General features: G+C 37.3%; 2 protein-coding genes across 2 annotated transcripts in view; one reads left to right on the top strand and one right to left on the bottom strand.

The window, feature by feature from the left end:
* LOC134543105 (DNA-directed RNA polymerase I subunit RPA2) overlaps positions 1–17,545 on the bottom strand; it is a 48,076-nt gene extending 30,531 nt beyond the window's left edge. Inside the window, exons 1-11 of the mRNA XM_063387909.1 lie at positions 17,429–17,545; positions 16,928–17,065; positions 15,937–16,131; positions 14,317–14,556; positions 13,364–13,536; positions 12,001–12,150; positions 10,476–10,732; positions 5,767–5,880; positions 5,012–5,140; positions 1,617–1,906; positions 617–811 (exon numbers count right to left, since the gene is read on the bottom strand). Of these exons, the coding sequence (XP_063243979.1) occupies positions 617–811; positions 1,617–1,906; positions 5,012–5,140; positions 5,767–5,880; positions 10,476–10,732; positions 12,001–12,150; positions 13,364–13,536; positions 14,317–14,556; positions 15,937–16,131; positions 16,928–17,065; positions 17,429–17,515 (1,968 nt within the window). The 5' untranslated portion in view covers positions 17,516–17,545. The remainder of the gene's footprint in view (positions 1–616; positions 812–1,616; positions 1,907–5,011; positions 5,141–5,766; positions 5,881–10,475; positions 10,733–12,000; positions 12,151–13,363; positions 13,537–14,316; positions 14,557–15,936; positions 16,132–16,927; positions 17,066–17,428) is intronic.
* A 729-nt stretch (positions 17,546–18,274) lies between these two features.
* LOC134543106 (actin-related protein 5) overlaps positions 18,275–22,708 on the top strand; it is a 15,000-nt gene continuing 10,566 nt past the window's right edge. The window contains 3 exon segments of the mRNA XM_063387910.1: positions 18,275–18,495; positions 20,179–20,276; positions 21,555–21,771. Of these exon segments, the coding sequence (XP_063243980.1) occupies positions 18,393–18,495; positions 20,179–20,276; positions 21,555–21,771 (418 nt within the window). The 5' untranslated portion in view covers positions 18,275–18,392.

Raw genomic sequence — 22,708 nt, 5'->3', positions numbered from 1 at the left:
GGGGGAGAACGTAGCAGGACGGGGGAGGGGGGGAGAACATAGCAGGACGGCGGGAGGGGGGAACGTAGCAGGACGGGGGACGGGGAGAGAACGTAGCAGGACGGGGGAGGGGGGAGAACGTAGCAGGATGGGGGAGGGGGGGTTAAACGTAGCAGGACGGGGGGAGGGGGGGAGAACGTAGCAGGACGGAGGGGAGGGGGAGAACGTAGCAGGACGGGGGAGGGAGAGAACGTAGCAGGACGGCGGGAGGGGGAGAACGTAGCAGGACGGCGGGAGAGGGAGAACGTAGCAGGACGGCGGGAGGGGGGAGAACGTAGCAGGACGGGGGGAGGGGGGGAGAAATTATCAGGACGGAGGAGAGGGGGAGAACGTAGCAGGACGGGGGGAGGGGGGAGAACGTATCAGGACGGAGGAGAGGGGGAGAACGTAGCAGGACGGGGGAGGGGGGGAGAATGTAGCAGGATGGGGGAGGGGGGAGAACGTAGCAGGACGGAGGGGAGGGGGAGAACGTAGCAGGACGGGGGAGGGAGAGAACGTAGCAGGACGGCGGGAGGGGGAGAACGTAGCAGGACGGCGGGAGGGGGGAGAACGTAGCAGGACGGGGGGAGGCACTGACCTGTGGGTACGCCTCCTCCGGCACGATGCAGATGTCCATGTGCACCTGCTCCAGCGTGCCGATCAGCTCCACCTGCCGCGCGGCCAGGTTCAGCACCGGCCGCATCATCCTGGCCGGCCCCGTGAACAGGAACAGCCCCGGGTACTGGCCCCCCTTCGCGGGCGGGATCAGGGCGATCTCCAGTGTCGAAGGCACCTGCAACCGCACACCCGGGCTCCTTTTGCCTTGCCACGCCGTGTAAACACACTTGGGGTGAAAGGTAACGAGGCAAATTTATTTACTTATGAATTTACGTTATATTCAAAGTTTAATATTAGTGGAATACTATCAATGACACAATTCACTAACACACAGTTAAGCACTTTTACTAACTAAATATCTTATTTGAATCTTTTCCTTATGAATAGGATTTAATGAAAATGGCCAATATGTGGATTATTACTTTTTTACTGTAAAACCATTCAAATGCTGAATTTCAAACAAGCCATCATAACTGGAACTCATGTCATTACATTATATAAAACTGAAAAATACAGTTTTTACACCATAAGCCACCAAAATATGTACAACCTAAATCAAGAAATTAATAAGGATTTTTTTTTTTTTTTTTACAAAACTTGACTGACGTCACCAAAATTTTGTTTCGTACATAAATATTGAATTCATTGACAGTAATTAAAAAAAAACCACAGCATCCCATTTCAATTTATAAACCTGTGCAATTTTATAATGTGGTAAATAAATTAATATTAATGTGGGCAACTTCTTCACACTAAAATGTGTAGTACACAGGGTAGGGGTGAAGGGGGGGGGGGGGGAATTACACTGAATTTATATTTTGGGGGTCAATTACAAACGATGCAAAATGTTTGAAAGTGAAATATTTAGGGGTTAGGAAATGATACAGTATGATTTATGTTCAGCTGTTTTGAATGAACCTAATAGGAACCCTGTATCTATGAGTTCGCTGCAGGACAGGCAGATCCGAGGGGGTACCGACCTTGGTGCCCTGTATCTTGAGCAGGCGCAGGCGGGCGGCGACGCCGGCGGCCTCGGCGCGGGCCACGTGGCCCAGCACCCGGCCGTCCAGCACCACCGCGCAGCACTCCCGCAGGGGGCGCGAGGGCCCCGTGGCGGCTCCCAGGGGCGACATGCCCAGCCCCGCCAGCGCCAGCGCCACGCCGGCCACCAGCCCCGCGTCTGGGACGCCCGTCACCTGGCAGTCCTTGGTGAGGTGGTTCAGCAGGCCGCACGGCGAGCCGTCCGGAGTGTGCACGGGGCAGATGAAGCCTGCCAACCCCCACTGCGGTTACACATCTCGTCCAGGACGTCAACTGAGGATGACACAGTTCAGGGATACTGGAGGAAGAACTGGCCCTGTGATAAGGAACCGGCCCGGAATTGTCTTGGAGCGACCGGAAAACCAAAATCAGGTTGGTTGTACTAGGATTTGAGCCCAGGTCTTTAGGAATCTGAGTACATTGTCTTACCCACTATGCTACATTGCTTGATTCTTTGCGCACATCCGTACCCCACAAACCTTCTTTCCACGTTAGTGGTGCACCGGTGTAGTAGCTCTTACCAATAATTAATCATTCGTCTGCGAGTCATCTAACTAAACAAAAAACCTTATACTGATTATCTAAACTTTATACAGAGCTCCGTGTGATGTTCTCTACCTTAAGCCAGTGGCAGATATATAAGGAAGAGAAGTTGGATGTAACTTGGGCCATTTCACGATTTTTATCAAATAATGTGGTATGCTTTACCAAAGCAAAATTTTCAATATCTAGCAATAAGAAATTGTTATGGCCAAAAATAATTTTGAAACAAATGGACTCTTTCGATTCTGTTCCTGTAGAGGTAAAATTTAGAAAGAAATACAACCAAAAAAAACTTTTTTCAGAAATTTTCATTAAAATTTATCTATACAGCACAATGTTAAAATAAATAATTTCTCTTTTCTTGATCAATTGAAACAGTGAAGTTTTTCTGATATTTTACACATGTTTGTCTGAAACTTTTCTACTCTATGGTCTACTTCTGGCAAAATGTATGCATAAATAAGGACAATGCAAACAGCAGAAATCACTGGAAAGCAGCAGTAAAAGCCCATAACTCTGCACACTGCAAACTATGATGAGACACACTACATGTATGTTTGATAGCTTTAGCTATACAGTGAAATCTCATTAATAAAAACCCTGTAAATACAAAACTCTCATTAACACCAAGTATCCTCACAGTCCCTAGAAAGTACATTTGAGTTATATTGCTAAGTAATATGTTTAAAACAAAAGTATGGTTATTGTTAGGGACCCCAGAAAATGGTAAATAAAACTGGCTCATTTCGGTGTAAAAAAATGACAAAAGTGGTGCAAAAAATCGGTGTAAAAATAAGCAAGCGGTGCTAAAAATCGGTGTAAAAATTTGGTGAAATACATTAAATTAAAATTGAAATTGGCAAACAAGGATTGTTTTGTTTCAAATTTTTTTAAATTTTAATATTAAACATAAAATGCACTCAGTTGGCAAACACTAAAAAGTTTTATTTATTTATTTATTTATTTTCTAAGCAACCAATAGACTCAGTTGATGAGCAGTGGCTCTCTGAATATAGGGCTTGTCAACATGGTTACAAAATTTATGATATACATGTAGGTTATGATTACATACACTATTTCTAATAGTGTTTCTAGTTTTCTTCTTGGTCTTGTCTCCTTTACAGCAACAAATGGTGCTTAACTACTGCGCACATATAAAATAATAAAAATTTTTTTAAAAATGCAATAAAAATACTGAACCACAGTACCTTGAACATATTTATTTAACCAGGTCCTCATGTTTGGGTCATCTGCTTTTTCCAAAGGTATGTTTGCCCCCACCATCATTTCAACAAAGTCAATTATAAATTGTTGTTAGTTTACAACTATGTTTTTAGAAGTTTGCAAAGCAGCTCCTATTGACGTCTATTTTGCAGTACCGGTAGTCGACGTTGATGCCGTACATAATTTTTTTTTATGAGTTGCGTTAGAAACGTGTTTTAGGCATGTGTCTCGACGCATCCAGTCCACACGAACGTTGCAAAACTTACACATTATTATCTTATCCTTAACATCAAATATATAAAATCCTTCCTGCTTCATCTCTCGTTCTCGATCGAAAACCGTAACTATTTTCGGCATCTTAACACAAAAATAAGCACTACTAACTAGATGCTTGGAAATTAATACCGAGTAACCGAGACATCATAAAAAAAACACTACTGCAAGCTGCACCGTAAAAACATTTATGCCGTAGTGGCACGCACACTAAAAAATATTGTGTTCGGCCAGAATGAAACCATTATGTAAGCGTAAATATTGTGTTCGCTTCTGTGCGCTAGAATTTTTGAGAACTAATACCAACTACACAAAAATTGTGTTCGTAACGCTGCTACATAGCGGCAACGTAAATATACACGTTTGCCGCCATGTTGGAACTACAATCGATTTCGTTACGCGATATCAATACAATCGATAGTAAGATTATTTACAGTATCCGACCAATGTAAACATTCTTGGTAACGGAAATTACGTGGATTTCGCGCAAAGTTTCGTGTTTTTTGAAAAAATAGCAGATTTCGTGAAAACGGTGAAATAGTGCCCAATTTGCGATATTTCGTGTATTTCGCGGTTCACCATTTTCTGGGGTCCCTAGTTATTGTGTAATGCAGTTGTTTTTGCTCCAAGGGTAAACAATTACATGCAGTAAAGGATGGTCAATACAAATATTCCAGAATAATGTGAAGAAATAATGTGAAGCTTCAATGAAAATAATACTGATGCCATTGTTTTGGTTCAGTGTAGGTTGGATTAAAAAAGCTTAGGAATTACATATTCTGTCAAATTAATGGTACGTCTTATCATAGGAATTTCCTAAATCTTTTCTTTACTCTCCTGTCTTACAACTCAGAACAGAAAAAAAATTGTGCCACAGGTGAAGCCATCCTAAAATTTAATTTTACAATCCCCCCGAAAAAAAGATGCTGTACAAAATTGCGTTAAAGTTTCCTTGGAGCATATTATTTTTTATTTAGATGTGTTATGCATGTACTAAACATGTAGTAATTGAGGAAAAATTATTTTCATTTTATTTTAATTTGATTAGATATCTAAAAATTGTGACAAAATTTTGTTTTAGTTTGGTTAATACAAAACTCGTTACTGCAAAGTCGCATGATTATGGTCCCTTCAAGTTTGTAATGTTGTGGTTTGACTGTACACTATAATGAAGTTTAGATTCTGTTCGATTCAAGAGCTGTAGACTCATTTAAGAACGCTATGACGGGGCTTCAGAACTATTTTAACTGTTTCGTAATCTGTGAGAAAAACACACTAGCAAGAGACTACTAACCCCAAGCATCGGGCAACAGCTGTCGAACTTCCGTGGTCCTCATCTCTTGGAAGAAGGAACCCCTGTGGACAGCCTTGAAGTGCGACATGTACCGCATGCGATTTATGTTCTCCAGCACGATGGTCAGCCCTGAAACATTACAACTGCTCAACTACACTACGCTAAACAAGCCAGTTGGCTTCCTGTACATTTATTTAGATGCTTTAAATCGAGCATATTTTTTTTCTCATTTTTTTCTAAAGAAAACTCAAATGAAGGCACTAGTTGGCATTAAGAACTATTTAAAATTAAAACTTTTTGATAAGCATTATATACCACTATCAATGGCACATTTAAGTTTTTATTCACTATCACATTTATTATATAAGGGATCAAGTGCTTATTCAGGACATCTTCCCAAACCAATTTATCAATTTACTGTCTTACAAATGCCTATTTTGGATTATTTATTGAATGATTGGTAAAACAGTGCATAAATAATAGCATCCAACTGTTCACAAAACAAGTACAGTTTAACAAATTTAGCTTGCATCATTGAAAGTATGAACAATTATTTCACATGAGCCTAAATGAGCTACGATGCCTTCTAAAAGTGTCCAGTACTGGGTACATTCTAAGTCCCGTCAAGCCATAGAATGTAACAAGTACTTACCTGCACTGCAAGTTGCTGGTATTTAACAAACCCAAGATGGCAGGAATCAATTCCCCTCACCCCTCAACATTAGATTAGGAAATGCTGTGAACATTCACTGTACCTTTGTCTTGCATCAGTCCCAGTCCTGATTGACTGTAAACATTTCCAGTGGATAAGAAGTGTTCCAAGGAAGTATCCAAAGATGATATCTTTCTCGCAAACAGTTCCAGGTCTCCTGTAATACAGCATCATTCAAATTCTAATAGTGAAACGCTACCAAGTACAAGGAGCATTTTGTATCGAAAATGGATTGTAATCAACTAGTCGATTCATTTTCATTTTAGTAAATATCCAAGAAAACATGATGGCATATACCTATTCTTCATTTCAGCATCTTTTGACATTTTACTGCATATATGGGTGAAAGCACAGAGAACTACATATGCAAATAAGCAAATTATCACACATATGGCATATATCTATTCTTCATTTCAGCATCTTTTGACATTTTACTGCCTATATGGGTGAAAACGCAGAGAACTACATATGCAAATAAACAAATGATCACACATATAAACAAGATTTAGCTTAAATACATCACCACATGGTTCCAAGGCTTTATAAGTATTTATTGTTGTAAGCTTTTTAATGAGTTCCATAATTACATAAACCCACAGAACAAGGTGGGAGATAAAAATGTGCAACTCCTACAGTGGAAACTGAAACCTTTCGCGTGACATGTCACGCTGTCTGTTGGGTGGGCCCATAACTACTAACAAAAAGCAAACTCTGGATAGAGGTTCTAATACAAAGTTTTAGGTAAATAATGTTAATATATCTACTTGATAATTAATTTCTTCGTAAAAGTTATTTTAACTGTGCGAAAAACACTTAATGCTTTTTGTAATAAAAAAGTCATCTTATATGTAAATGAGTACGAGATGCAAAAATTTCTGGTATGCCTATTGCCATACTGAGGCGTTTGCCACGCCTCCATTAACTTCACTTTTATTATTTGTTTGTTTTAACGTCCTTTTGTAACAGTAACGTCGTTTTAAATTGATTTGGTATTAATTATGATAGATTGTTTGGCACTTGGTTCATTCTCGCCCTGAAGCTTGATTAAAACAAAAGCATTACGGACATTCGCGGCGCTGCGCGTGTGTGTGTTTCCGCGAGCCAACACCGCGCGGCGCGCTGAGCCTTATGACGTCATGGTGAGGCGTTAACCTGCGACGGTCTGCGGCTGGCGAGCAGGGAGACGGTGGTGGCGGCTGGTGGAGTCGACTTCGCCTCACGGGTGCAGGCGTGTTGCGCCGCTGCTAAAATGGAAAGGCTGTTCCATTCACCTACGCATCGACCAGTGGCCAGCCCGGGTTATCGTCCAACATGCTGCGCGACTACAAGTAAGCCTCGACGCAACCGTTATTAACAACCAGACACCGGGTTGGTTTTTCAAGGAAACAATAAGCAGAGAGACTTGAGTGATCATAAACTCAAATTCATATCTTGCTAGCATCTTGAATCGTAATGTGGCGAATAAAACTCTACTCCTTTTTTCTTTTACGCTACGTGAGAAATTACGTAAACTGCAAGCCAGACTTAACAAGTTGCTGTGGTGCGGGATGTTAGACTCGCACAATAACGTCATAACTAGAGACCGTTTTGACCAAAATATTGGGAATGTGCCTAAACAACTTTTATAGACAATTACGTCATCCAAGATTGTAATCAACGGACCTGTTAGGGAAAAATAATGCTTTCTTAATGTTTGTAAAATTACCCGTAATATGGTGGTTGTAATGAGTGATTACATTAAATGTATTTTTTTTTAATGCGAGATCTAGATCTGCAGATGTGTGTAAATGGTTCTGTATTCAATGTACCAAGCCAATCCCAAGCAGGAAAATTAAATAGTAAACAGGCAGTGATGCTTTCAATTATTATTCAGTTCATTTTATTTTGCCTAGGGACCGTACTTCTCACTGCATTTAGTTGGTACTCCCTTCTGCGATCTCCGACTTCAAACTCGAGCGCCTTAAGTAAGGCCTCAATACTAGGGATGGGACGAATCCACATTTTGGTCGAATCCGAATCCTTGTTCGAATCCTCAGTGTTTGTCATCGAATCTCGAATCCCAGTCCCACACTAAACTTCACATGTTATTAAAAAAAATCACACATTTATTTTAAAAAATAACATAGGCCTATGTATTAAAAAAAATCACATATGTATTTATAAAAAAATTATAAAATAAGTGCATAGTGTATACACCTGATATAAAATAGAGACAAATAACCTCAAAAACCACACACGTAAGTTTGCATCTGTCCAATTCTCTGTTAAATTAATCCTTCCTATAATACGTTTGTATAAGACACCATTTAAAAAAAGTTACATTTTTTCTGCAATGTTATATTATTGAAAGTTGGAAATGATCAAGTAGTTATACTAATTGACAAAATGCAGCGTAGTTTATCTTATGTTTGTGCTATTTCCGTTACCTGTATAATATAGTTTAGGTATACAATTTTCTAGAGCTGGACGAACCTCAGTTCTCTGGTTTCGAGCCGAGCCGAACCGAACCTCATACAGAAATAATTGTTTTGAATTAAAATGAACCAATGACCAGCATTTTGGTCTTTAACTGAGTGGTGAGAAAGAAAGGTTCTCCAGCCATATGTAAAATTAAAACATTATATAGCTTAGCTTATATATATATACCAACTTTTAATTCATGAAGAAGTTACATCTAAATTTCAAAAAGACTATCTTCCTTTTTCAGTGTACACTAACCTTCATTAAAAAAAAATATTATAAAGATGACGAACATTCAGCATAAGGCCACATAACATATTTTTGTGGTAGACATAACCTAACATTTTTAATAAGTAAAACTTTTTAATAGGACATCAAAAAAAAGGCGAATGTGAATTAAGTTACCTATCTACATTACAAAACCCGCTGACTGCAGTTGCTGTTTTCTTGGAAGAATGCTGCTCGTCAGAAGAAACTTTAGACGTTTTTTTTTTTTTGGTGGTTCTGGGTCATCCGGATCGTCATTATCTTTTCTCCATTTGGAAAACTAAAACGACGTTAGCCTGCTCATCGCAAATCACCTCTAGAACAATAATATTGTAAACGTAACGTAAAAAGTGTGGTTATAGAAATTTGCGTCAGAAAAAAGAAAACACGAGAAATAATGATGGCTGCCGCGACTACGCTAGTCAACTTAGTACCGTACTGTAAAATTTACTGGACCAGTACTTTTAATACACAAGATTAAATTAATACTTTCATTACCTGTCTGTTATAACCAAAAAGGCCAAAGAAAATAAATACATCCCAGTAATTTAAAATACGTACCTAATTTACGTAATCATTTCCTACCGCATTTGTCTTGTGTTAACTTGATCACGTTAGTTTTGCCGAAATACGAGAGTTCTCGTACATGCGCTTTAGTTTAACGCATGGGGTACGCAATCTTTGGTGATTGTACAACACATCTCGTACACGCACTATAGTTAAAGGTATAGTATACAATACCTTTGGCATTTGTACGATAGTTTATTTTACTTAGTACGACAAATGCATACAAAATTCTCTAAAGTAAACAAAAAACAAAGCGCGCCTATATGAAAAAATGCTATGCGAGTTATACGACGATTAATAATTTTTTTTTTAAATTTTGTCTGCGCTTGAAACTGTTGAGGCGACGATTATGCGATAAAAGTCGGAATATTACAAGCAATAGAATTTTGTTGAGCTGTTTTGTGAATGGTCTCAAATGGGGGTTAGAAAATTAGAAAAACATAATTTTTTTTTTTAAACGAACGTTCGGTTTTTCGAATATATAAGAGGTTTCGAACTGAACCGAACGTAAGGGTTCGGTTCGGTTCGAAATTTTCAAACTTCGCCCAGCACTACAATTTTCAATTACTACCTAAAACTCTTAAAAACCCACCTCGAATCCCACCTCGAATCCCACCTCGGATCCTACGAATCCTCGAATCCATAGGATTCGGTATATTCGACGAATCCAAGATTCTAAAATCCCATCCCTACTCAATACCATAAAATATGTGGCTACTAAAATAGAGTAAATTAATTTTCCTTTGGTTTGTTTGCCTGATAGAAGCTTATACATTACTTGTCACAATCAATGTAGCTATGTTAGCAATATATGATGAAAATCTAATATCTAGCGGGTGGGCCCCGAAACTACTTCAAAAAACTAGGTCTCAATACATACTTTTTAAAAAGAAAATAAGACCCATTTGAATACAAATTTAATAACAAGCATAGTCTATGTATACAAGGCTATTAACAAGCTTACTCACTGTAATATTCCTTTCATAAAAAATAAAGCCATTTATGGAAACAACACAAGGCTTCTTGCTTATAGAAAACATAATTATCTTTGGCTTAGGTTGCAAACAAAAAAAAATATGTGCAAGCTTGTGAGTGCTAAATTATGCTATTGTGCAAGTATGTGAGTGTGAAACTATGCATGCATGCCAATATGCAAGTATGCAAATATGAAGTGTACTAGTACATAAGTGTGCAAGTGTGCTGCATTATTTCTACTTCCCCCTGCCGTCTCCACCTCTATCGTTTCCCCCACCACGTACCTAACTATTTCCCTGAAACAATCAAAATTTTTGTATAGCTCAAAAATTGAAGCTACCTGAGCAAAGAAGTTTCACTTCAAAAAATTATTGGGCAAAGAAAATTGTAATACGCCAAAATTTCAAAAATTTTGTGGGTCTGTAAAAAAAAAGTGTTTCACATGACACAAAGTTTAGTGGAGATAAAAAACGGGCCGGCGACCTTGGGTGAGCTTGTAGCCGGCGTTGGCGCCGGCCTTCTTGAGCAGGAGCGTGCGGAGGAACGCCAGCCACGTCTGCAGCTTCTCCTTGAGCACCTGCAGGTACAGGTGGCCGCCCATCAGCAGCTCCTGGGACATGACCCCGTCCACGCCCTCCGCGCAGCACTCGCCTGCCACCAGCGCAAACAGCTTCTTCATCATCAGCACCAGCAGGTGGAACTTGTCGGCGTTGTCGCTCAGGTGGATGGCCAGGCAGTGCCTGCGACACACAGCGCGCCCTTCCTTCGCCACGGCCTCTCTCACGCTTCGACTGCAGTGCAGCCTGTTGCCGACTTGACACCCACCCGGCTCGACAGCATTCAAAATATCATTTTGCATAACGATGGCTTAGAATGAAAACCTTGTATCTCATAAAATGCAAATATTACAGCTGAGACAAAAAACTGCGCTACCAAACGTATTTTCGTCCAAAAATTGAGATACGAGATTTTCATTCTAAGCCATCGATAACATCTTTAATTATATACGATGGCTTAGAATGAAAACCTCGTATCTCAATTTTTGGACGAAAATACGTTTTTTTATGTTTTTGGCTGGAGAAACCTCGTATCTCACAAAATGTTTGGCTGAAAGAAATAAAATGTGCATCCTACTGCTTTCTATCGGGAAAAAAAGAAACTACGTATATCAGTAGCACTGTTTTTTGTCTCTGCTGTAATATTTGCATTTTATGAGATACAAGGTTTTCATTCTAAGCCATCGATAATAAGTTTTAATTTTTAATATATATATATATTTTTTTAATTTTACTATCCGTTGATTTTTCTAAGAACATAAACGTCCATTGACAGTATTAATTACAGTTGCTCACGTTCCTTTTTCCTTTCCCTCTGGAATGGAGTGAGCTTCGCCATTCCTACCCATTTCGGACCAACTCAGTGGGTTTCCTACTTAAGCCATTAGAATTTTTCTTTTGCTTTGACCTTAAAAAGATAACATGATAGAACATTCATATTATTTTCTTATTTCACAAATTTTTTAAAGATGGGAATTTGCACTGGAGATGACACGCATGCTGAAATGATCCTCAACCCCAAACATAACATGTACTGGGAGTCATTAAACGTTAAAAAATCACAAATTCCTGACATGACATACTGGTTGAAACTAATTCAGAGAACGGCAAAATTCATACGACAGTATTGATGAACCAAATAGCATTGTCGAAGAGATGTCATAAAATTGCAAGTAGCCTACAGAATGAAGCATTCATATTTTACAGGCAGAAATTTGCACATGCAAATACAGTTATTCAGTTCTGAATAAATGTGTGACTGAAATGAATAGCACTGAGTTTACTTTTTGTTTTATTAACATCACAGTAAGACTACACAGAGTACCAAAATATTAACACTAACGGGCTTAAAAAGAGCAGCAATGAAATCTGAAGTTGCAATTCACTACAAGAAAGATTAACTATCACTGCATCTGACTGTGACTGTAAAACAAACGTCTGTGGTTACTTACTTTATTATGTGATCACAAATTTGCGTATTTGTGACCCAAGGAGGCAGGTCAGTAAATTTTACCCGGAATGTTTTGCCAATGTAAATTTTCACATCTTCGTGAGTGTGGAATCCTTCTTCATGCAAGGCATGTAGCATGTCTATCACACACCTGAAATCAAAATTATACAAGCAGCATCGTTTAAAAAATTGCATCCAAAAATAATAACTAATGCAGGTTGGTAAACAGTAATTAAAATATGAAAAGCTCTTAATAACTTAAAATACAAACATGCTACACAATGCAGGTTGGATTTTTAAAAATGCAATTTCTTTGTGAATTGAGAAAAATGTGAGGAAAATGTACGCTGAACAAAAAATCAATTTTGTTCAATCAAGAATGATTAATTACCTAGCTGGTTTTATTTTGTGATATTGTATGCTATTTAACATCTAAGAGCAAAACATCATAAGTCCTGTAACTCATTGCTGAGGGTCGTGACCCCATACGACTGCTGCCTACATTCTTGATTAAATGTCATCTTTGGAAATGACATTACCTGACTTTTCAAGTTTTTTTAAGTTTTTCAATCTATAAACACACACAACCACACACACACACACACACGTACATATATGTATATACACACATTTTTGTGTACGTAACTTTGTTGACAAATTTGTAGGCAGTACTACTACATATTTTGGCATGTACACAAACATAGAAAGTGTAAGTGTGGAGACGACAGTACACACAAATTGAAAACAGATAACACCACACTATTACAAAATTTTGGCAAGTTCTGTTGTTATCATTTTAGTTTTTAAAATATTGTGCATTAATATATAAAATTACTCAAAACTAAAAAATAAAAATAAAAAAAAAACAAATGGTTTTATTACAACTACTAAACCTATGTAACATTTTAAGCATTGAACAGTTTTAAAATTTTAGAGTAATACATGCAAAAATAAAGCTGAGCCTTCTGCGGGAATGATGTAGCTTATCAGATTGCAGAGTGTCCTAAATGTTACTTTATGATATTATTATTGTCTATAATGTCATCAAAATTCATAGAATAATTTTTCTGTGATGCTGTAAAAAATTAACAGACAGACAAACAGATACGTAGCAAGTTAGACGAACAGGCAAACAAAGATTTTAAACAATGCTATTTTTGCCTTTGTATCATATCTTCTTACAAATTCTACCACCACTCTGAAAATATATTTCTTGTACTGACATGGCTCAATTTATTTGATGTAATATTAATGTTTATGCTAGATGAACCAACTCCAACCCAAAAATTACAGAAAATGAATCACGAGCATTGTTTTAATCTCAATTCATTGTTAAAGACCAAAAATATTACACATTTACTTACCCTTTGTAGTAAAGATTATCTTCAACACCAGCTGTCAGTTGTTTGAAGATGTACTCATCAGAAACATCCATTAGGCTCTTCAAAATCACCATTATCGGTGCATAGTAAAGGATCCGTTTGTAACTGAACATCAACTTGGCAGATCCATCGGTCACGTAATGCAACACATTGTTCTGAAACATTTACAAATCAGATTTTACACGTAAAAAAAGACTTAACTAAGTGGAGGGTCAGGATGTGGTAACTAACAGCTGTCTTAAGTGGCATAAGTGACACATTTAGGAGGCAGAGCCCGTAGTTTTTCAACTCAGCTGTTCCCAATGGCAACATACAAGTTTGCTATTATGTGATCCCCTCTTTAATTTTCAATAGTTTTGGTAAAAATCATATGTAGCATTATATTCAGGTAAATATGGTAATGTCTTTTTAAGTATTTGTTTATTTGTTACCTGGCAGTAAGCCATATCAAAGTAAATATTTGAAGTTATGTGAAATATTTAGAATAAATGTTAATACATTAAGTAAAAAGCTGGGAGTATTTTTTACGATTTTCAAGCTCAAAAAAAAAAAGGCATGGATGGCTCGCGGAGCTGTTACAGCTGCAATCCAGCACCATCAGAGTCATTCACATTCAGGTTTTTACAGATGGGTTCCTGCTACTGACCCGTTCATTTCTGTGCTGCCGACACTTTTAGTTCGCTCAGGGTGCAGTGTTACTGTCGGTTCACATTTCGGTACAGTTTTTTTCCAGTTTACTAGCGGGTTACGTACTGTTCACGTTAAAACAATGTTGGAATTTGATAAAACCCAGCTAAATCGCTAATCCGGCACAGCAGCGGTCCCGAAGTTGCTGGATTGAAGACCTTACACTCTATTAGCAAATCCGAAGTTTCTAAATTAAATTATGCTTTGTTAAAATTCGAGGTCGCGTACACGTCGAGCACGCCACTCACCGTGCTGGTCTCGTCCGCAGACACGGAGCGCACCATCACCCCCAGGTCCGAGAAGTACTTCCCGCGGGCCTTCCACGTGGGGCGGCAGACGGTGATGGGGTAGTTCCGGCGCGTCATGAGCAGCATGCGGATCAGCCGCTCATGACCCTGCACTATGAAGTACCCCCCCCACTCGTCCGGGTGTTCGCCCCTCTCCACCAGCTCCCGCGGGGACAGGCTCTCCAGGTGACACCTGCGGGACTGTTCATCGCTCGCATCTCCCAGCCGTCGACAACACACGGCCGTTTACAGTCGCCTGAACATGTGCGTGAGAGTCCCATGTACGAGTTGAACCATTCTCTTCATCGCTAAACATGAAGATGTGTTATCAGTAGAGACCTGTAAAATTCGCGATTTCAAATCCCTTAAAGGACAGACTCCGTGATCCTCCACGCACTCGTGCGAATTACATCCTGCTGATCGGTTACCGACTCGTGACACCTGTTGACTGGAATGATCGTGATTCGCTAATTCTTCTGTTAAAGCTTTTTCATTGGCCCAGAGTCCTTCAGATAAACTGAGGCCCAATCACTGAAGCAAAATAATGTCAAAAGTTTTTGGACTCTATCCTATCGCGAAATGAATCCGCGAATTTCACAGGTCTCTAGTTATCAGCTATAACTGCACCATAGATACCCAGATACCCTTAACTAAGAAGGTTCAGTCTCCAATGCAAAGTGGGTTATTTCGTATTCTTGTCATCACAATTATTTAAGATAGTTCCCTGTAAAATTATTCTGATGAGTCTCTTGCATTTGTTATTATTGGATCATAAATATGCTGATCAGGTATTTACTAAATGTTATTTTAAAGTTTTAAAATGCCAAGCAAGTGATCATAATTATGAACACTGCTATTAGATAGCCTACCATTTAGTAAATATATGTTGAAAAAAATTTAGGACAAAACATAAACTGCAATAATTACCATGTGTATGAAACCAAGCTTTAAAATAATATGTTTTTTATGAACATGACTTTTTATTCCTGATTATATATGAAAATATTAAATGATAAATTACACAGGCTTATAGAATAGTACACTAACACAATTATTTTAGGAGGTAAAAAATCCAGTTGGGAAGTATTAACGAAAGTAACAAAGTGTACAATGTCAAGATTCATTACTAGGGCTACGTGTTTTTCGCGAAAATATTTCCAGGTCAACTGTGTGTTAAAAACATTGTAGCACTGTGTCTGTTTCGTGGTTGGCTGGGTTTATTTCTGGTACATGTCCACTGTCGGCGCACCAATCACAGCCACCCAGTGCAGAAGCAAAAATGGCCCGGCCAAATAGGGCGACTGCTTCTTTTGCAGATGGCCGCCAATCACAAGGGAACAATCGCTAGACCAGGCATACCTTATCGTACGCTAATGAGCGATCAAGTTATTTCGCTAAAAATACATGCCCCTATTCATCACTCAACATCCTTTATACTAAATTCTTTAGACAGAAACAAACAAAACTGGAAATTAAAATGAATGGATGAACAGAGCGGAGTCCCGAAGCTTGAACCCAGATCGCTCGGTGTGCAGCTTTTAGCCAAATAGAGATAGCCAGCCTAGAGACACTCAGCTGTACCTTCACCATGACGGGGACCTGCCCCAGTTCCCTCTCCAGCACGTGGAAGGGACTGCCATTCAGCGAGCAAGCGATCTTCGCCACGAAGGCGGCCTTGTACGTGGCTGCACGCTGCCTGCATTCCGAAGGGAAGATTCTCAGCGACCTTGCACCGATTGTGCCTTTGGGCACACGAGGATATTGAAGTTCTGCAGTCTGAAAAATAAAAAAAAAATATTGTAACTGTCTGAACAATTCAAAATGATGCATATAATTAAAAATACAAGCAAACATTTATTGACGGCTGTAATATTGACTGCCTAATAATTGCAGTTTCCTCCACCTTAATTACCATCGGATGCCTCGACACTTACAAGAAAAATGCTTCCCGAAAATATACAGCTATTTAAAGAACAAATGAAAGACTTTGTGATGTCAGTGCATTTTTACAATGCATGCGCACGATGCAGGAAAATTTTCAAAAGTTGAAAAAAAAAATGTAAATAAATTTAAATTACATATTTGCTTTTCAATTTTATACTTTAGTGATTAATATTGAATACTGGTCCATATCATTAAAAAAAAAAACCTTTTTTTAGTTGTTTTTTATTAAGCTTCTTGCACATTACATTGTTACCTTGAGTTTGAACCCAATCAAAAGTTTTATATTTGAAACAAAAATTGACTGAGACAAAAATGTGTAAATAATAATGTACGTTAATGACAAAATATATTAAAATAAATATTACAGTGGAAAAAACTTTTTTTTTTTAATGATTTATAAGTGCTTAGTGTACATGATCATCAACCAAAAAACTTTTAACAGATAAATATTGTCACTAATTTAAGCCTTGTTGGCAGTTGACAGCATAACGTGTAAAAATATTATGATCGATGTGTGAATCATTGTAAATCGCTCGGCTTGAAGATGGACAGACTGATGGAGGACGGACAGATGATGGACGGATGCAACAGATCATTGTGAGTTCAGCTTTATGTTAAAAATACTTACTGTAAGCACTAAGCTGACCCGATCACCGTTGGGCAACAGGAATTCTACAGGAAGTAAATTTTCTACAGCCCTCTTCAGTCCAACGTCCAGGAAAAAATTGAAAGACTCAATATGTGGTTTGCCAAGAGACTGAAGAAACTGAAACATAGAATAATTGTATTAATGCATTAGGAGTTAACAACTAGTCAACATCGACTGGCGACAAATGTGCTGGGGTGAAACTACAAGAAGGGGGCACTGACTGAAAGCAATCGTGGGGGAAAGGGAGAACAAGCTAAAACCAACCAGGTCGTAGCAACTTCCACCACGAACCCCATTTGCAAAAAATTAGAGATTGACTCTGCCGGGATTTAAACCCAGTTCGCCTTGGTGGTAGACGAGATAACCTAACCACTGGATAATCATGGCTTCTGAAACGTTTGAGCAAGTGAATTAAAAAACAACACTATCTAAAATATTAAAACATTTTTTTAAATATTAAAGTAAATTTATTTTACTTACTTTATTTGGTTTACTTGGTGATCCAAAATTAGAGGTTAGGTTCTTCAAAGACGGAACATCACGCTCTTCAACAACAGTTGCCGCCATTATTCATAGACTTGTGAAAATGAAAAAAAAAAGTTTAAAATTACGTCTACTTTACACTAATGTTTCCAAACGGATAAAACAAGAAGTTTGAGCTTACTATAAACACACATTAGTTTTACATAAATGTGACATATCGTTCGTAAATGATATTAAATAACAAAAATGCATTTTAAGGACAGTGTGGAGCCATTTCCGCGAATATAAAGACAGTTGTAGAATAAGCATCTACGTTTACAGTATTATACGTCTATATAAAAGCGAAGAGATAGTAACTGAAATATATCTTATTAGTTAACAAATTTTAAATACAAAAATGGTGTTATATTCTTTAATTATAATAATTTGCCTTCGTTAAAATAAATATTAAATCATTAAGCAATTTATAAACATCTTATAGCGCATGGAGTTAAGAATTTTACAGTGTATTTTATTATTCCCAAAATTGAAGTAAATACTAAACGCTTATGACTTCACAAATTTTATGATTAGTAGTGGCAAGTAATTACTTAATACAGAATCCATTAAATTAATTACTAAGTTTTAATGAAGCCATAATTTAAAAACAGAACAATAGGAAATTATTATGACCAACATATTGTTGAAAACTATAAGGCGTCTTTCAGTTCCAATTTTTTTGTGAAAGTTTTCCTATTCTATTGTTTTTGCTGAGTTAGTTATTTTCTCGTTGCTATTGGCAATTTTAAATAAATGCCTATACAATACTACTCTGTAGTCTATGGATATTTGCGATGTGTAAACAATAACAATGGAATTTATAATTTTTATCAATTGTTTTCTTTTCTCGCGTGCTTTACTTACTCTATGCGCGTGCTTGTTATGTATTGTGAATTAATTACTATATATTATTGTATAAACCATGACAACACTTGAGTTGAAAGACATTAAAGTAATTCCTGATGTAATCCATCCATATTCTGACTGTATAAAAAATTCTTCGACAGCTATTGTGATTGATAATGGTGTGTTTATTCATGTAAAATATTTAATTGGTTATTCTGAAATATAGCCTTTTCTTCCCTAAAAAATTCCGAAATGCATATTTTATTTTCTGACATGTTATCTAATCATTACCTAAGATATCGTTGTGGTAATGGTAATTAAAGTTGTTTTAATCAGTGGTTATGTTAAGTATATTTAAAGTAGCGTAAAATCGTTAATTATTTAAGTTATAGTTAGATAAGTATAAAAATAATATTGTTGTTTGAATGGCTGGTCAGGTTAGATACGTACCAAAAGAAACTAAAATAGTTATGTTTTTAAGTTCAATACTACGTTTTAAATTGATGGTTCCTAACCAACCATTTAAATAATTGAACAGTATTTTTATTAACTAACCTAACCTAACTGCCCATTCACTTTATTACTATTTAAATGTAGATGTTGGAGAAACCTGGACAAAGGGTAGCGAGAGGGCATTATAGAAGCAGGAGGGAAAACTTAAGGAAATTGTTTAGAGCGTGAAGGGAAATAGGAAAAGGGAAAATCTCACTAGTTTTAAGAACAATATGGGACTGGAATAGTTTAGAGGAGGAGAAGGTGACGAATGTGATACAGTTCAAGAGGAGGGCGAGGGAAAAAGAGACAAAACTGCTTGCGACCAGACTTGGGTCCAACTGTAGCAGGATTTTGATCCAACTTTCGTTTTTACATAACTGACTATCCACACGAGGAAGAGGAATGTAACGAAGGAAGTGTATATGTGGAAGGGGCAGGAGATAAAGGACCCTACAAAATAACCTGGGATGGACAAAACAGGTTCAGCGGGTGGTAAGTAAGGGTAGGAAGGCACGAGAGAAGTATTATATTTTTAACTGTTAGTATAACATGATTTTTTAAAACTAATGCCGGAGGTTGGGCGTGAACCTTCAACCCTCTACCCAGGACTGCCGTCAAGGATTCCTAGTGAAATGTCTAGGATGTGAATCAGTAGGCGTAACTTGTTGTGGACATCGTCAACTCTCATCATGATGAGAATGGAGCATTGATGGAATGAGTGGATGTGGGTAAACCATAGTTTGGAAATAATACGAGTTTGACCTCGCCAGGAATCGAACCTGAATCACTTTTTTGGGAGGCTTGTGATCTGACCACGGGCCCATTATATAAACTGTCAATTTTTTTTTTTTTTGTAGTTTTAAGGACCCTGCCTGTCCGGGCGCACATACAGTGTGCAGAGCTTCAGAGAAAAAGCACGCAGTTTGAAAACTGCTTAAGATATACGAGTGGTGTCTGTTCACTAAAAGCATTTAAGTAAAGGGCGGATGAGTAGTTCTAATTCTGTATTTCATTTTTAAACTGTGTTTTTAGAAGAGTCAAAATGACTAACACGCATGTTTTCAGAATGATTTTTAGGTATGGCACTACTTTGAAATCACTGAAGGGACTTGTGGTACACCTTTATTTTCATTTCTCCGCCATATAATGTTACAAATACCGCTCAACTCTTGTAGTTGCCCCAAGCACAACAAGAAGATATCGGGTCTGTTCACAGCCTATGCTCTTAAAGGTGATACCGCTCTATAAGTACCAGCGAGGGTCACACTTATTGTCCTGTTCATTAACAACACCCTTGACTAGGCAGACCACTTAATGTACCAGTGTTAAGATATTTTTGAGTGACATTGTTTTGTGATTGTGTTCAGGATCATACCAGTCACGTGTTGGATGGGCCTGTAATGCCGAACCACTGCTCATTTTCAAGAACCTCATCGCAAAGCCAAGAAAGGAGCGAGGAAAGAAAGTAAGTTTTCTGACCTGTTTAACTATTTATGTCAGTAATAACTATCATGATTCATGATTTGGGTTGCTTTCTGTCATAATCACTTGTCAAATAATTTAAATTTAGTTTTATTTTAATTGTTAAATAAGTAAATATTTCTGAAGGTGAATAGGGGCTGGACGAACCCTGTGTAATTGAATGGATATTGAAGCAGTACTTTAGATGTTCGTTGTCTAATTTTGGATGTGGAATGAAACTAGAACATTTAGATGTGGGTGCATGTAGATTAAAATATCAAACCATTGTATTTGTTACGCACAGCCATACCGTTTTTCCAACTATGATTGATTACCTGTAAAGAATTTTTGCTTACAATGATTTGTATTTTGACATTTACTTTGTGTTATTAATCTCATAACCTATGATATAGTTACAGATATTTTAGTATAGGATATGATAGAAACGTAATGTTTATGTTTATTTTATTTTAACCAAGGTACTATCTATGTATATTACAGATGATGTTTGTGCCAGTTTTTATAGTTGTGAGTTGTCTGCATATAAAATCTTTGTTCAATTAAATCAAACTTTATTTCACAGTTTGCCTGCAGTATTGGGAATGAAATATGGGTTAGAATGTGGAAGAGAGGAAGAGATGAGATGTAAACAATGTATAATTATAAGCCCACATGTGTTCTAGTACCAGCTTACGGCAGTAATTAAAATGAAGTTTATTTGTATACAGTACAGTAGCCACCTCAAGTTTTCCACGGAGAGGGAAATTTTTTAAACAATTTAGCAACAGGGTAAACTTAAAAAAAGCTAGTACCTTCATTTGTGGTACCTATTTAAGCATCCTAATTGTAATTTATTTGAAAAGACCTGAGAGGTTTGTGTTGATAAGAAAGCGAAGACATGAAGACAGAATCTACAAAATCAAATTTCATGAAGAATTAACTCTTTCATGAGCGTTGATATTAATTTTACTTAAATAAAAATCTAGCTAAACAAAATAATATATATTATAACCAAAGCATGTCTTAAAAATCACTTTTAATAGGCTATTGCTATTGAGTATATATAATCATTTGTGTAGTCCACAATCAAAAATTTCTGATTTCAGTATACCTCATGTATTACTACATATTTATTAAGAATTTATTAAATATTAATTTAGTAATGTAATTCTTTGGCGTGATATAGTGCTCTTTACGTGGTAAGCTGAAATATTTTTTTCCAGCCACATGCGGGATTGAGGACCAAAACGATGTGATTTTAATCTCAGTCCACGCTTGACAGGAGGGGGAGAACCAGGTTGGAAACGACATCACGAACATAGAAGCGGTGCGCTTCCAGTTGAAGTCGCAGTTCGACCGCAACGTGGTGACCCACTTCGAGGCCCAGGAGCAGGTGTTCGACTACACGTTCACGCACCTGGGCATCGACACGGAGGGGAGCGTCAACCACCCGATACTGATCACCGAGGCCTTCCTCAACCCCAACTACTCACGGCAGCGTGAGTTCCGTTCGTCTCGGCGGCTTCAGACCGTTGCGTGCACAAGCATTTGTACTAGATAACTTCAATGCAGTATCGTGAGTTCCTGTGAATATTTTTTTTACCACTATATCTGTTTGCAGTGATGTCTCATTGCAACGTATGTGTAAAATTTCCACAGTTTTGTTAATCAATAAGTATATTATAGTATGAATATTATAGTGAACAGGGATTGAAAAATACATACTTTAAGTTATATTGAGAAATCTTTTAAAGTAATGTACTTTGTAATGAAATTCCATAGTAAGTATTTATTTAGTTTCAATATTTGTCAAGAATAGTTTAGAAAAATCAAAAGTAACATACAGCTGTGTATCTTTAAAATGCAATATTCAATGATATGTGGCAGTATCGCATATCATAAAAATTAATTGAAATATGGAAAGTCAGTATTCACTAACACCAATTTTTTTTTATCACAAATTAAAATTAAATTTTTTTTTTTTTTCTGATGGGTTTAATTGAATCTCTACTGTTCTTTTTATCATACTATCTAGTAACTAGAATCTAATTTTTCCTTCTAAGCTTCTAAGACCATTCTCGTACAAAGCAGCTGAAATGATGTTCCATCATTCTTGTTGATAAAAGACAAGAAAAGACAAAATTAAAACTAAAATAGCAGACTATACACAGCATAAATTTAAAAGGAAAATACTGAAGTCCTCATGACTATGTAATTAAAAGTTAAAACTAAAATCCTAAAGAACTCGCTACCAAATAATTGTGGTTGGTAAATTGATATATTGCATGTTTCACATTGACTTTTTCTCAAACTAGAGATTTTCTAATTTAGTTCATCATTCGTCATATACCTAAGTCAGCATAATTGCATCCTGAAGTAAAAACTATAGTAAAAAAATAATAATTCCTTTATATCTTTCTACATATTAAATAATTT

This window comes from Bacillus rossius, assembly GCF_032445375.1.
Source record: "Bacillus rossius redtenbacheri isolate Brsri chromosome 9 unlocalized genomic scaffold, Brsri_v3 Brsri_v3_scf9_2, whole genome shotgun sequence".
Taxonomy (NCBI): domain Eukaryota; kingdom Metazoa; phylum Arthropoda; class Insecta; order Phasmatodea; family Bacillidae; genus Bacillus; species Bacillus rossius.
Note: the sequence above shows the minus strand (reverse complement) of the source record. Positions and strands in the feature narration are given on the sequence as shown.